Here is a 16,862-nt window from a genome sequence, read left to right as displayed (position 1 = left end):
AGAGAAAAGTTGGTGATAGAGAAAAAGATCATTCCAGGAACAAAATCCTTGAGGAGGTAGGAGCAGGTAGGATTTAAAGTACAAGTGAAGCTGGTGGCATTCATATATAAGAGAGAAAAGCAGAGAATATGGTAAAGATGACGGATAGTGGTCAGGCTGGGGAAAAATCCCATAGCGGGGAAACTGGGGAGACAATTCATATATCAGTTAGGAGGTGGTGGGTGAGAGTGGCATAATGGCAAGATTACATTTAATCTCTGTTCTAAATCCTGAGAGGTTAGGATTGGAAATGGGAAACATAAAAGCCATTTAACTTCTATAAATTGGGCACATTTGGACCATAACTATACCTAAAAGCACACTGAAGTCAGTTTTCAAGGTGCTGTTTTTCATTTTAAAGGTTTAGTGACCATTTATAGAAGCTCTATATTTTGTGGAAAACAGCAAAACAACGAGCCAGCTTTTCCTTTGCTAACACTTTCAACACTTAAAAATGAAGACTCTATTTCCTCTTTCTCTCTCTGCATACCATACCCCTTTGGGAATAAGTCACTCATCACTGCGGCTATAGCTGCTACCCCTCAATGGTGGACTAACCCTGCAGGGGCAGAGGGAAGCAAGTGGAGGGGAGTATCTCTGAGAAGAAAATTTAAAAGACATCTTACTTGTTACACCAATAAGAGTTGTAATGGCCAGATCCTGGAACAGAAACTGGTAATTTGAAAGGCTGTTTGTCTCCTGAAAATAAAAAGGAAAGTGGCTCAAAAAAGTTATAACCTTCTGGATGAAATGTGACATCAATTGCACTCATTTTCTCACTGCAACATAGGATTTTCAAGTAAATTACCAAGGAGATGGTATGGTCAGGGGCCTGGTCATGTCAGCAGGGGTACCAAAGACAAGCCTGCAAACTCCTTTCTAGCCAGGAGGGCCACTGCAGTGTGCTTTCTGGGCTGCTCCTTTGAGCATCAGTGTCACCCCTGTTGAGAGGAACATCTCACTCTGATTCACCTCTAGTCTCTTTACTACTTGTTAGCAGAAAGGTTGGGGTTTGGTCTGACACAACAAAATGACACATTCCCAATGGTCAGTGACAAATGTGTGGTGATACTACCTAAATTTCACCAATGGAAAATGAGAATAACTAAACCTACTATTTGCATTCTTGGGTGTTGTTAGAAAGTCCTGATAAAGCACCTTGATATTCTTGAAAAAAAAATATTCATGTTTTACTGATTTCAAGAAACTTGCTTCCTTCCCCCCACACACACCCTTTGTGGAAAGGAGATAATGATGACCCATGTTTAACTCTACTTTTGAGCATAATGAGTTATTGGGATTCCAAACTAGGGCCAGATTTCTATAAACAGCCTCTCCTTTTCCAGCCCATTCATCAGTGAGAGGAAAAGGACTTATATAATCTGAAAATAATGGAAGTAAAAACCTTCATACCAGGAGCACGGGGGCAAGACATAGAGATGAATCTAGATACCTTCAGCACAAATGGAATTCACTTTCTCAGTGTTACTTAACAGAATAAGCCCACGTGTTGAGCTCACAAATACTAGATATGTCTTTTCTCCTTTTATATTTTGTTAAATAGTAAAAACCATCACAAGACCTATGTGCTTTGGGGGGCATGATATGCCAATTTTCAAGTCCCTGTATTCAGGGAATCAGTGATAGGCTGCTTTGTACTAGCTCATGAAAGTCAACTGCTAAAGTTTCAGGAATTCCGTGAGCTGGTTTTTAAACACAGCCAATATAAAAACTTAAATTATACAAATTTACCATTAAATAAATTATACTAAAAACACAGGTAATAGCCAAAACTCATCACTCTCTAATCATTTCCCTACATTTAAATATTATCAATGGTCTTAAGGTTATTTACAACTCTTGTATCTATATGGTGCAAGTACTATAGAATGGTATGCTACTGTATAATACATCTCTTCCCAACTCCATGTTCAGTGACGTCAGGTAGATAGCTTGAAATCAGCCATGGTGGGAGTAGTTATGCCATTGAAATTGGTAAACGTTAATAATCGGGGCTTGTGTTTCCAGGGAGAGCCAGTTATGAAACATTTACCAGAACCCCAATTAGAGAAGCACCTCTCTAGCGAATGTTATGCTAGGGTGGAGCCACACTGGAACTGGGAAGATAAGAGACCTGGTCCAGGCAAGCCAAAACAACAGTGAGAGAGAAAGTTTATCTTCAGTTCTGAACCTCAGCTACAACGAGATAAGAAACTTCTGTCAGAGAGTCAGAGAACTGACACCAACGACTTTTCCTTTGTATCCTTGTCTATTTCTGATTTACTTTCGAAAACGTTAAAGATAGTTTTAGAGAGGCTTTTGGTACTCGACATATCCCATGTGCACTCTTTCTTTAAGAGGCTTTGCAAATTGCCAGTGACCGCTACTTGTTTTAGCTCTCACTAACCAAGAGGCTAGGTCTCAAGTCATACCCAGTAGAGCAGCAGAACACCAACATACTGAATCATGCTGTACAGAGCCATGTACTTAAACATGCAAAATGAGGTAACGAGAGCTGCACGTCCTTCCCTGTGTGAGAAAAGAAATGAAAGAGTAATGAAATGAAAGTCACAAAAAGAAACGAGGTCAGTTATTCTGTGCTGTTCAGCGGAGCTCAGAAGAAAATATCAAAGCCTGATAATTCGATTGTTTGTCTGACAGACTGGACAGTCTTGAGCCAGTGGGAGCCGGCAGTCAGTGTGCCAGATGTTCAAGGAAGACTAAATCCAGGCCAAGGTCCACAGGCCTTCGATGGAGCTTTGGAGCCTGAATGTAGAGTTACTCTTGTCCTGTCTGCAGGCATTATTTCAGCTCTGAGTCAGGAGACCTGGGAACTGGTCCCAGATCTCATATCTACTCACTAATGTGATTTGAAAGGTCATTTTCCCTCTCTTGGTCACAGTTTATTCATCTGTGAACTGAGAAATTTAAATAAGATTGCAGGTTTGGGGTGCTTCAGGTGCTTCAGGAGTTTGCAAACATCTCATTCAAATTTCATTTGGCAGTCCCAACTTTTTCTAAAACTGAACTAAGACAATATGCACACTCAAATTAGACACACATCAAATTTAAAGAGACTGGAATCAATAAGCCTGTTCATTTGTATTACTGTTGATTGACTTTGAATGAATAGTATATATTTAGAGTGTAAAATAGAGTACTTATGAAATGCCACTTTTATCTCATTCATTTGGGAAAAAATAGAGTTTAAATTTAATTCTGGTCAGAATGGTTTCCTGGGATTCCAAAACCTGATCCTCAAACTAGACTTTTTCCTGTATCAGGGCTTTGCTGCTGCTGTTTATTCCGCCTAGAAGGTGGTTTCTCCTCCACACCTCCTTAGAAAGGCTTCCCCACACCACCGCATCTGAAGCAGACGATTCCACTGCCCAAGCCATCTTCCAACTTTTCACACTACCCCTGATTTTTCTGTGTGTGTGTTTATTGCCCAACTTCTTCACGGGAAGAAAGCTTCGTGAGATCAAGGGACGTTCGATTTATTTGCTTCTGGGTCCCCAGTGCCTCCAACTGTTCCTGGCCCTAAGTCCCTACTTTATAAATATTTGTCAGATGCATGAATACATTTTCTAAATGGGGAGCAGCTAGTCAAATCATTGTTTTAATGTGGTGGCAGGAATATGATATTTGTATATAAAACACATTGAAACAAAATTAATTCTAATGCAATCTTCAATCCTATATGGCTGTGAGCTTTGATACATCAAGTTCTCTGAGCCTCAATTTCTTTGTAAAAGAAATAGTGACCATCCCTACAATTCCAGGCTGTTTTGTTGTATAAGATACTAGGCATTAAAGCACTTTATAAACTGTAAACACATACTAGTTATAATAACCAAAAGCAGCCACAATGCTAACCGTCTCCATCATTCAAACAAAATGCAGCAGAAGTACATATTCTGGGGTTGGGGGAGGGGAACAAAGCACCAAGGGAAATTGTAGCAGAAGCAGCAAAGATGAATAAATATTCTGAAAACTGGGGATAGGAAGGATATTCCAAGGAAGCATAAAGAGGCAAGAGGAAAGGAAAGCAAGTAGGGAAGAGAAAGTTTCTGTCAATTCTCCGTTAAGAAAGTATCTAAGGAGATTCATTTAAAATAATAATAAGAAGAGTATGATTGACATTTTCAAAGCAGCAACAAGTTCCAGATTCTAATCTTCTAAAAATAATCTATTCAGTGATTTTCATTAGAAATGCCACTGTTTTCCCAGGAGGTAAGTCCACTCTGGAGTAGAATGTTTGACTGGTTTCTCCCACAAAGCAACCTCCCCGCCCAGGGACACACATTTCCACTGGTCTTCGCCTGGCAAAACAAAGGGGTCTGCACCTAAAAGTCAAGAGACATTAAAACAATGCTGGGGAAAAGTACCTACTTACTTGATAAGGTGAGGTACACATTCAATGTTTGGAGTTTTGGAAGTGAAAGGTGAGGCCACAGATGCCTCCTGCTCTGATAAAGAGATGCCCACGTGAGCCATTTTCAAAGCCTGAAAGCAAAGAGTCAGCTTACTGTATAGATGCACACTCACACACATCTCTCCTGAGGCCACACAAGAAAGGCTAGTTAAGCTGCCCACGAAGTGGCTCGTGGGCCCAAGCACTGGCCAGGAGATGATCAAATTTTGCTCTGCCTGCCACATAAGAAAGAGATGGCACTGGGACACCTAGCTAAAGAAGTGGGGAATGCAGAACCAAGTTCTTCCCCACTTAGTCTGTACTGACCACTGAGTCATTGTGTGGCTTTGGTTAAAACCTTTCCAAACCGCCCACATCAGTTTCTCCTTCAAGAGGAATGGAGGTGGTATATATCCCAGGGGATACTATCTCTTACAGGGCTTAAAGCAAGTACAATTGACACACTGACAGCTACTTACCCCACAGTCATTGGCTCCATCACCACACATACCTACAAAGTAACTAAAAGGGAACCGTGTCAATTGTAGAGGAGATCAAAGCAATCTTACCTTCTAATTGCTCTAATTAAAAAGATACAATGAGCTTCATTACTTAAGGCTCAAACTTATTATTTATTTTAAGGGAGTTTCCCTAACAGTCTGGTTTGACTAAAATAAAGTATGACTCAGCAGTTCCTACAATGGATTAAGAAATCCCATACAGCCTTCCTGACTCCAAGCGATTCACGGGGACCCCGCACTTCTCTGTCTAGGAGGCAGCTCTGTCAGCTGTAAAACAGGATGTTCACGATTATATAACGGCGTGGATGGTGGGGAAGGCACAGAATTTGAAGCCAGAAGATCTGGATCTCTGACCTGATCACTTCCCCATTTTGACTATCATTTTTCTCCCCTACAAGCATTATGAGTATTCAGTGAAGTGATGTATTCTAAAATGATAAATAAGAATTATTGTTGGTGACATTAATAGTAACTGGAGAGGAAATCCATCGTGTCAGCTGTCATTCAACTCAAAAATGTGGTGCCAGGACCAGAAGTTGAAGAAAGAAAATATATCCCCATTTCAGGATAGCTTTCTGAGGCTGGATGAATACTGCTCTCTTGAATTGTTGACGAAGACAGTCTGCTTTTTAAGGTAGGAGCACTCTGACAGTGTTTGCAGAATTTGCTGTACTTCTCTTCCACACTTCTATCTAAGGCAACGAGTTTACTGTGGAGGTTTTTAGCCATATTGAGAAGATAGGGCTTTTTGAATATAGATCTTTTGCCTAGTGACTGAATCAATGAGTATGAGGGTGGACTAGGGATGGGTAGGAGTTGGAGCTGTGTGAGTGTGGTCCAGCACCAGAGGTAGAGAAAGCCTCTGAGACTCCATGGGCTTCCATTAACAGGAAATAAAGGATCCCAAATGATGGGATTCTGACAATGGAGACCCTTTGTGTTAAGAATAGTTTTCTGATGTAGGATGGAGAGGATGCTTTGGCGTAAGAATGTTTTAATATTTTTAGGGTTATGTGAATCTCTTGTCATAGGGACCTCCCTGTATCATAACCGTGAAAATAATTTGTAAAAATGAAGTCTAAATTTTCATTGTACCTTTAGGAGCCAAGTTCAGATGACCTTTCCAGAGTTATTTCTTGTCCCCCTTATGTTCTAGTTCAGTGGGGTTCTCAATTCTGGATGCATAATTGACTTATGAAAGGAACTTTTTAAAAATACTGATGTCCAAGTGCCCACATGAGCAATTGAATCAGAATCTCTGAATGGTGGTGTCCTGGTATTGCTAATTTTTCAAAGCTCCCAAGGTGACTGTCATGTGTAGCCACGTTAAGAACCACTGCCCTAACCAAACTGAGTGACTTCCTTACTCTCCCCCTGTCATGCCTCCATGCACTTCACACCATCTGAATTGGTAAAGACCTACTCTAGTTTCTGAAATTCTTCCACCAGACTGGATTTCTGCCCTGGAGACATTCTTGCAAAGATGGTCCCATTGATCAATATCTGTAAAGAATACAAAAGGGAAAATTTTTTTATTATGTCAGCTGGTCATACATGAAGTAATTGATAACATTCAGAACACTGACTGGGTAATGATATCCATGAGTGAGAAAAATATTTGTTTCCAAGAAGTCCTTCTTTGGATTTTAAGACAGATGTTGAGACTTTGGTCATCAGATAAGTGATCAGGAAGACCAAAATCAGTAAAAATGACTACTTAATAGACATAATTGATGAAAATGATGACCTACAGGAATTTAGCTCAGGGGCCATGAAGGATGTCATCCTGAAAAACCCTGAGCTTGATGGAACTTTAAACCAGTAAAGTATGAGAAATTGCAAGATAACAAGAGGTCAGGATCCCAGGAGAAGGAAAGGAGGCAACTGCTTCTCAGAAAATTGTTCAGATCTAGCAGAAAAATAGCTTAGAGATGAGAGAGTGACTATCTGTGGTCTTTGGCTTAACCATACCATCTGGGCTTGACCAACTGTGAAACTCAGCTGATATCTCCAGCCTAATTTGGGCTCTGAAACATTAATGGATTGTCACATTAATGGATTGTTGTATAAAAACCTGTACCAGCTCCATCTACCTGAACCCCATCCTACAGAGTCTAAATTCTTCTGTGTTACAGCTGTGTGCTCCCTGCTCTTCTTGGCTGTAAACTCAGCTTACTGTTCACTCAGCTTTAAAGTCTTCATTCTTTTTTTCTTAAACAGTACTTAAGATAATGAGCAATTGAATACAAGTAAATTATCTTTGCTTTACACTGGACACAATCTTTCTCTAGTTTGCTCACATGGTTTTTTATGTATATAACTTACCTGCCCTCATTGTGGGTTTGTTCTTCATCAGAAAAGTTTTAAGTTTGACCCTCTTTTGTATAGACGTCCTCTATCAAAAACCTAATGGAATTCCTCTATTTTGGGCCTGCCTCCCTGTAGAATTGCTGGATTTACACTATACTGTGAGACCCCCTAACCATGGCAATATAGTGACAGCTCCCCCAAAGCAATCGTATCACTTGAGAAGTCACTAATATTTTAATCCTATAGATGATGGATAATTAGTTAATCAAATTTACTTATTTTAAATCTAGCAGGAAATGAAACAGCAGTGACCTCTGAAAAACTATCTGGTTCCCTTATGATACATTCAATAGGTATATCTAACCTAGTTAGAGGTTTGAAATTACTTACGATCATGCTCTGTGACATTGTTAGCATCTTTACTAGGAGACTGGTACCCTCTTAGAACTTACCTTTGGCAGTAGGCTGCTGAAATGTTGACTTATAACCTGGAAAGATTTTCCACTTAGGGCAAAATGGTAACTTCCTTCTCTGCTGTTATCAGAGACTTCTTCCCTGATGTTAATGTAATTGTCCTGCAAGGCAAGACGCAGTAATTTTAGACTTGATAGAGTGGTTAGGACCACAAGCATATCTGAGCGAAGGCAACAATGACAGTCTGTGATCTCTCTATAAAAGTCACACTCCGGCCCTGATTCCTCAGAGAAGCACTTTCTCTTTGCTGGATCAATCTTTGCACATCAACAGCCTCTAGTGAACAGGGGAGTAACACTTACTCATGTCCTGTTCTCATCCTGATTTGATCTCAGTGAGTCCCAGAGAAAAGCACATTTCACACATTTCAAGTGTAAAATACAAAAGCATTGCAGCTTAACAAATCCCTCCCTGAGGTGAGAACTTTCCTTTTTTTTGTTTTTTTAACAGAATTAATATTGTTTCACAAGGACATAATAGATATAGGATACTGACAAGATTGGAAATAAATGAATAAAACTTCTTCCCACCCTGAAGATATAGTCTGATTTTCCAATGCACACAGCAGTGTCTCTCTTAGGGACTAAATCCCCTTTGAACCCAGTGGGATGGCTGGCAAGCAAGGGAAAAAATGGAAAATTAGACTTGCAGCTCCACTTACTATATTCTTTCTAAAGACTTTTTTAAGTTTAAAAGAATGGATTATTTCCAGCACCCAGGAAAGCACCATACCTTAAAGCTCAGTAGGAATGGTATGGGAAAATGATATAATTGAGTTCTTTGAACTGTATACATGTTAGACATTTGGAGAAGTATGTTGACCCTAGGTCACCTGTACACCTCTGCCGGTCAAAGCTGCTCAGTAGTCAACACTGTGTGACGAGTTAGATAATATGGCAGAAGGTCTGCTTTTAGGTATACCTGATTCCTATAAGCAATATGTTTCTTCTCTTCGACTAATTGCCAAGATACAGATGCTGATGAGGACTCAGTAGTTTCATTTGCTTCAATGAGAATGACTTTCTGGCTTTCAGAAACCATTCCAGACTTTCTGGCCACTGTTATTGCAGTCTGAAGATTGTCACCTAGAAGAAAGGAAAAGTATCCCAAGATGAGATTGAAGAGACAGAACCAATTCACGTAGAACCTAGAAAGCTAGGGTAAGGAGTTCAGACCTTATTTTTGGTGTGAGAAGAAATAGTCTCTAAGTTCTCTCTCAGCCCTGACCTTCCATGATTCTGTGATCCCTTTTCTTATTATTGCTGCTTTTCATCTGGTTACTTTATGACCTACTAGTATATTTTTGCCAGAGATTGGGAAGTAAAATTAAAAAGGAAAAGTTCCAATATATTTCTGTTATTTGTCAACAGCTTAGTAAATGTTTAGCAAAACTCTACTGGTTTAATATGACATCTCATGGTTCCACTTCCAGCTAATATGGAGTAAGCCCACTAGAATCTATTTCTCCCACTGATTACAATGGAAAACTCTGGAAAAAATACCATTAAAAAAACCTACCTGAGGACTTTGAAAAGTAAACACAAATGGCATAATGTGAAAGGGAGTCAAATTTGGAGAAATAATCTACAAGGTGGAGAGATTCTCAGCTTTTTTTCTCTTTCCTCTCACATAATTTGACCTGAGTGTGAGCCCCAGTCCCAGAGCTATGCAGATAGCTAAAACTCCAAGAAAACCCTGCTTTTTCTGGCCAAAGGAACCAGGAAAGGGGCACTGGAGGCCTGAAGAGTTGTGAGGGAAATCCTAGAAAGAAGAGAGCTAGACAAGGAGACTAATTCAGTGTATGAACTATGTAAGCCCCAAGCTCAACCCAGAGCTGTGCACATGCACAGCAAACCTGAAGAAGGATAGCAAAAGCTTCAAGAATTGAACTATGATATTAGTCACCTCCCATATTCCAGAGTTTTGCTTGCTAAAACAATAAACTCAACATTCTCTAGAGGATTTTAACAGGATCCAAAGTATCCCAACATAATATTCAAAATGTTCAGATTCTCAACATGTGAAAAACCTGGAAAATCTGGCCAATTCTCAAGAAAAAACAATTCAATAGTTGCCTGTCTCAAGATGACCCAGATGTTGGAATTATCAGACAATGCTTTTAAAGCAGCTACTGTAATCCTCCTCCATGTGGTGAAGGTTAATACTCTTGAAATAAATGACAAGATAGAAGTTCTCAACTGAAAAAACAAAGAACAAAGATTGAAGAATATCAAAAGAACTCACATTCATGTCATTAGAGCCCAAGAAGGAGAGGAGAAAGATTGGAACAGGAAAAAAATGTTTTGAAGACGTAAGAGCAGAAAACTTCCCAAATATGGTAAAAGATTTAAATGTACAGATTCAAGAAGCTCAGTGAATCCCAAACAAGATAAATTCAGTGAAAACCACACCCAGACACATAATCAAGCTGCTAAAAAACCAAAGATAAAGCAAATATCTTAGGAGCAGCTAGGGAAAACAATAAATTACATATAAGGAAACAATAATTCAAATTATCAGATTTCTCATCAAAAACCATGAAGGCAAGATAACAGTGGAACATCTTTAAAGTGCTGAAAGAAAAATATTGTCAACTCAGACTCCTATAGCTAATGACAATATTCTTAGGAATGAAGACATACTTAGATAAGGGAATCTAAGATAATTTGTGCCAGCAGATATGCTCAGAAAGAAATGCTTAAAGAAGTTCTTTAGGCTGAAAGGAAATGATACCAGAGGGAAACTTGCAACATAAGACATGAACATTTAGGAACAGAAATAATAAAGAGCTGTATAAATATAAAGTCGATTTTTCTTCACTTATGTTCTCCAACTCTTGACTGTTGAAATATAAAACTCTAACATTGTCTGGTGGGGTTTCATTGTATGTCATACACATATATATACAACAATAACAGAGGAGAGAAAGTAGGGGATGTTTATGATGATAAGCCTTCTTGAAAGGGTAGGTACAGATATAGTGATTCGTAGAGCAACCACTAAAAATAAATAATGTTAACAACCGGCTGGCTATCCCTAACATGGTTTCTCCCAGGTTTCTACCAAAATACTTTGAGAATCCTCAAAAGAGCTAACTGGGGGGAGGGAGATGCTCTAGCCTGAGATCAGAAGAGTACAGGGAGCCCTGAGAGTGAGAGGCTCTTCCACATGCCTCAGCAGGGCGACAACAGCCATCTGCTTTGCAACACAGACCGTTTTGCCATCTGTCACCTGTGAGAGGTCTGTTGTTTAGGACATGCAGCCCAGGCCTGATCCTCAACCATCTGACAAAAAAAGATAAAAACCTACTTAAGAAATTCCAGAAGCTAGATAAGGAAATATAAGGCAGAACAACCAGAACATGACTGGTAAAGCAGGCTAGCTGCTGGAGACAGAAGAAAGCTGCATTAAAAATAATGAGAGCACTTAGGAAACTCAAATGGAGCACAGGCAAAACATGGTTTTCTAAAGTCACTCCTACTCCAAAACACAATTTAAGAACTTCACAATTCAAGGGTGATTTGAGGGAGATCATCCTCATTTTTGATACCCGAGTTTGCAGTTTGAAAAAATTCGGTGCAAAAAAAGAACCCTTAAAGCTCAGAGCAAAATTATAAAAATATGAGAGTTACGTAAGATAGACTAAAAGGATCTATATACAACATGGGAAATATAGCCAATATTTTGTAGTAACTGTAAATGGAATATAGTCTTTAAAAATTATATGAAAAATTTTAAAATATGAGTTACAAGAAAAAAAACATAAGAGACCAAGAGGATAGATCCAGGAAGCCTGTCATGTGAATAGTGGAAATTACAGACAGGAAGAAGGAAAGAGAGAGAACAAAAGCCCTAATTAACAATAGAAGAAATTTTCCTGAGAAGAAGAAGACAGATTAAAAATGCTCACAATGGGGCTTCCCCGGTGGCACAGTGGTTGAGAGTCCGCCTGCCAATGCAGGGGACACGGGTTCGTGCCCCAGTCCAGGAGGATCTCACATGCCGCGGAGCGGCTGGGCCCATGAGCCATGGCCGCTGAGCCTGCGCGTCCGGAGCTTGTGCTCCACGACGGGAGAGGCCACAGCAGTGAGAGGCCCGCGTATCACAAAAAAATAAAAAATAAAAAATAAAAAAATAAAAAAATAAAAAAATAAAATAAAATAAAATGCTCACAATGTTCCAGACTAAATTAATGAAAAAAGACAAACATACAGGCACACCTCGGTAACATTTCTAAACTCCAAAGTTAAAGAAAAAGGATTATATGTAAACAGAACAAGTTACCTACAGTGGACTCCACTGGCCTTGTGATATGCAATACCAAAAACTGGAAGACAAAAGAATAAAACCTACAGACCATTAATAAAAAAGGACTCTATATATAAAATAGATAACTAATAAGGACCTACTGTATAGCACAGGGAACTCTACTCTGTAATGTAGAGTTCTCTACATTAGTAGTGTAATATAGGTCTCTGTAATGACCTATATGGGAAAAGAACCTAAAGAAGAGTGGATATATTATATGTATTGATATATGTATAACTGATTCACTTTGCTGAAACTAACATAACATTATAAATCAACTATACTCCAATAAAATTTTTTTTAAAAAAGTACTCTAACCCAAACATACTATACCCAGGCAAGACATCATTCACCTATCAGAGCAAAGAAAGATATTTCAGGGTATATAAAAGATCAGAGAGCATATCACCCTTCCAACCCATCCAAGGACAATTCTTCAGAAAACTTACAACCAAGCAAGGAAAGAAGCAGAACAGAAATTTCAATATGAAAGAAGAAGTGAAGAGGGGGTGTTGTGAGCGATGAGCTCTTACTTCTACATAAATCTAACTGGTAAAGGATAGATTCTGAGACTGTGTAAAATAAGTGCTAAATAAAAATTTTGAAACAGAAGGGTCATAATGTAAGGGGAATTCTAATAAGTAGTAAACTAACTCAGCAGCACCTAGAAGTTGGGCAGAGGGGCTAAGAAGGGAGAGGGAAAAAGTGATCCAAAAGTCTCTTGGATTGGAGGGTGTGGTAGTGGAGGGGGGTGGAGAAGCTCCAAAGGGGAGGTGAACGTATTCTCGAGTTTCCAACATCAAATTGGGTTCAAGGACAGTGGGATGGGGGAGAGTGCTTTGGTGGGGCAAGACTGTATCTTGACACCAGAATTCATAGAGTTAAATGCATCTGACTTCGAGAGCAGAGAAAGGGAAGGCAATACACGCTCAAAAATCATGAATGCATTAGGAAATCACTGACTCTCTACTCGGAAGCATTCATTAAGAAATTTCACACATTTCTCTTGCACAATCTTTTCTCACTGCTCCCTTGTTTGTGATTTGGAGTTTGGGAGTGGGAGTAGACGGGACAGCATTTTTTAATCTCCAGAATTGTAGCTCTCATTGATGGGCCTTCAGTGTATTTTACAGACCATGCTGACTAAGCATTCTTCTTCTCCGAACATTTAATAATAAATATCAACATCTTTGCATGGCTTATGTCTTCTTATTCAGGTGTTATTTCAAACGTTCCCTCTCAGAAAGGACACGTCATCTAAAGTAGCTGGTCAGACACACTTTACCACATCACCTGTTTTATGTATCTCATAACACTTATTGGTAGCTGTTTATTCAATTGAATGATTGATTTTCTATCTTAACCCATGTAAAAGGATGCTCAGAGTAATAACTTTGCCTATTTTGCTGTCCATGTCCAGTGTCTAGAACAGTGTTTGGCCCATAGTAGCAAGTCAACAAGATTTGCTAAATGGGTGAATCTCTGTCTATTTCCACATCAAATTCTTCCTGTTTTCACACACACTTTGCTCTATACCTGTGATCATTACAGTCCTTATCCGGGCTGAGATGAGCTCTTCCAGGGCAGGTTTTGTCTCTTCCTTCAGTCGATTCTCCAAGATCAGCAATCCCAGAAATATCAGGTCTGATTCTACCTGGTCCCTGGAAGTATATGGATGATTGAACAGAAATCACACATTACAGTCTTTCTTACAGGAAGCAAAACAAAAACAAAGTCAGATATCTTCCTCTCAGAGTGGTCCCCACTCACTCATTCACGCACCATTCCTGGGACACTGAATGTGTGCAGAAACTATCCAGAAAGAAAACAGGAGGGAGCACAAGGATATAGAGACTTTTGTTCTGACAGAACTGAAATGAAGAGAGGATGCTTATTAAGGATGAGATTAACTTTAATCTTTGTAGAGAATGAATTAAATGACCACAAAGTTGTCTTCCATCTTCTGTGGTGATTTTCATCACCACACCTGTTAACAGCCACCAGAGAGTTCTAGCTCTGGTAGAAAACACCATTAAAAATAAGTGAGGTGAGGCGCCTTCAAGATGGCGGAGGAGTAAGATGTGGAGAACAACTTCCACCCCACAAATCAATCAGAAATACATCTACATGTGGAACATCTACTACAGAACACCTACTGAACACTGGCAGAAGACCTCAGACATCCCAAAAGGCAAGAAACTCCCCACATACATGGCCATGTGGCTGACAGGGTCTTGGTGCCCTGGCCGGGTATCAGGCTTGAGCCTCTAAGGTTGGAAAGCTGAGTTCAGGACATTGGTCCACCAGAGACCTCCTGGCCCCATGTAATATCAAACGGTGAAAGCTCTCCCAGAGATCTCCATCTCAACGCAAAGACCCAGTTCCACCCAATGACCAGCAAGGTACAGCGCTGGACACCCTATGCCAAACAACTAGCAAGGCAGGAACACAACCCCACCCATTAGCAGAGAAGCTGCCTAAAATCATAATAAGTTCACATACACCCCAAAACACACCACCAGACATGGTCCTGCCCACCAGAATGACAAGATCCAGCCTCATCCACCAGAACACAGGCACCAGTCCCCTCCACCATAAAGCCTACACAACCCACTGAACCAACCTTAGCCACTGGGGGCAGACACCAAAAACAATGGGAACTATGAACCTGCAGCCTGAAAGAAGGAGACCCCAAACACAGTAAGTTAAGCAAAATGAGAAGACAGAAAAACACACAGAAGATGGAGGAGCAAGGTAAAAACCCACCAGACCAAACAAATGAAGAGGAAATAGGCAGTCTACCTGCAAAATAATTCAGAGTAATGATAGTAAAGTTGATCCCAAATCTTAGAAATAGAATGGAGAAAATACAAGAAACGTTTAACAAGGACCTAGAACTAAAGAGCAAATAAATAATGATGAACAACACAATAAATGAAATAAAAAATTATCTAGAAGGAATGGATAGCAGAATAACTGAGGCAGAAGAATGATAAGTGACCTGGAAGATAAAATAGTGGAAATAACTACCACAGAGCAGAATAAAGAAAAAAGAATGAAAAGAATTGAGGACAATCTCAGAGACAACTTGGACAACATTAAACACACCAACATTCAAATTATAGGGGTCCCAGAAGAAGAAGAGAAAAAGAAAGGGTTGGAGAAAATATTTGAAGAGATTATAGTTGAAAACTTCCCCAATATGGGTAAGGAAATAGTCAATCAAGTCCAGGAAGGGCAGAGAGCCCCACACAGGATAAATCCAAGGAGAAACATGCCATGATACATATTAATCAAACTATCAAAAATTAAGTACAAAGAAAAAATATTAAAAGCAGCAAGAGAAAAGCAACAATTAACATACAAGAAAATCCCCATAAGGTTAACAGCTGATTTTTTAGCAGAAACTCTGCAAGCCAGAAGGGGGTGGCAGGACATATTTAAAGTGATGAAAGGGAAAAACCTACAACCAAGATTATTCTACACAGCAATGATATCATTCAGATTTGAGGGAGAAAATAAAACCTTTACAGATAATCAAAAGCTGAGAATTCAGCACCACCAAACCAGCTTTACAACAAGTGCTAAAGAACTTCTCTAGGCAGAAACACAAGAGAAGGAAAAGACTTAAAATAACAAACCCAAAACAATTAAGAAAGTGGTAATAGGAAAATACATATCGATAACTACTTTAAATGTAAATGGATTAAATGCTCCAACCAAAAGACATAGACTGGCTGAATGGATACAAAAACAAGACCCGTACATATGCTGTCTACAAGAGACTGGCTTCAGACCTAGGGACACATACAGACTGAAAGTTAGGAGATGGAAAAAGGTATTCCATGAAAATGGAAATCAAAAGTAAGCTAGAGTAGTAATTCTCATATCAGACAAAATAGACTTTAAAATAAAGACTATTACAAGAGACAAAGAAGGACACTATATAATGATCAAGGGAGCAATCCAAGAAGAAGATATAACAATTGTAAATATGTATGCACCCAACATAGGAGCACCTCAACACATAAGGCAAATGCTAACAGACATAAAAGGGGAAATTGACAGTAACAAAATAATAGTAGTGGACTTAAACACCCCACTTTCACCATTGGACAGATCATCCAAAATGAAAATAAATAAGGAAACACAAGCTTTAAACGACACATTAGACGAGGTGGACTAATTGATATTTATAGGACATTCCATGCAAAAACAACAGAATACACTTTCTTCTCAAGTGCTCATGGAACATTCTGCAGGATAGATCCTATCTTCAGTCACAAATCAAGCCTTGGTAAATTTAAGGATATTGAAATCATATCAAGTGTCTTTTCTGACCACAACGCTATGAGACTAGATATCAAGTACAGGAAAAAACTCTGTAAAAAATACAAACACATGGAGGCTAAACAATACACTACTAAATAACCAAGAGATCACTGAAGAAATCAAAGAGGAAATCAAAAAATACCTAGAAGCAAATGACAATGAAGACAGGATGACTCAAAACCTATGGGATGCAGCAAAAACAGTTCTAAGAGGGAAGTTTATGGCAATACAATCCTACCTCAAGAAACATCTCAACTAAACAACCTAACCTTACAGCTAAAGCAATTAGAGACAGAAGAACAAAAAAACCCCAAAGTTAGCAGAAGGAAAGAAATCATAAAGATCAGATCAGAAATAAATGAAAAAGAAATGAAGGAAACAGTAGCAAAGATCAATAAAACTAAAAGCTGGTTCTTTGAGAAGATAAACAAAATTGATAAACCATTAGCCAGACTCATCAAGAA

The 16,862-nt window shown here is 39.2% G+C and overlaps 1 protein-coding gene across 1 annotated transcript in view; it reads right to left on the bottom strand.

Annotated features, from left to right (window-relative positions):
* ATP13A4 (ATPase 13A4) overlaps nt 1-16,862 on the bottom strand; it is a 153,500-nt gene that overhangs the window by 15,868 nt on the left and 120,770 nt on the right. The window contains exons 18-25 of the mRNA XM_089910672.1: nt 13,603-13,727; nt 8,680-8,843; nt 7,737-7,859; nt 6,398-6,477; nt 4,933-4,975; nt 4,436-4,545; nt 2,472-2,568; nt 666-738 (exon numbers count right to left, since the gene is read on the bottom strand). Coding sequence (XP_089766798.1) covers nt 666-738; nt 2,472-2,568; nt 4,436-4,545; nt 4,933-4,975; nt 6,398-6,477; nt 7,737-7,859; nt 8,680-8,843; nt 13,603-13,727 — 815 coding nt within the window. The remainder of the gene's footprint in view (nt 1-665; nt 739-2,471; nt 2,569-4,435; nt 4,546-4,932; nt 4,976-6,397; nt 6,478-7,736; nt 7,860-8,679; nt 8,844-13,602; nt 13,728-16,862) is intronic.

This window comes from Delphinapterus leucas, chromosome 4, assembly GCF_059928025.1.
Source record: "Delphinapterus leucas isolate spDelLeu-1000000601 "Yukka" chromosome 4, BTC_Dleu_Yukka2, whole genome shotgun sequence".
Classification (NCBI taxonomy): domain Eukaryota; kingdom Metazoa; phylum Chordata; class Mammalia; order Artiodactyla; family Monodontidae; genus Delphinapterus; species Delphinapterus leucas.
The sequence above is the reverse complement of the archived record's forward strand: the minus strand, read 5'-3'. Positions and strand labels throughout refer to the sequence as shown.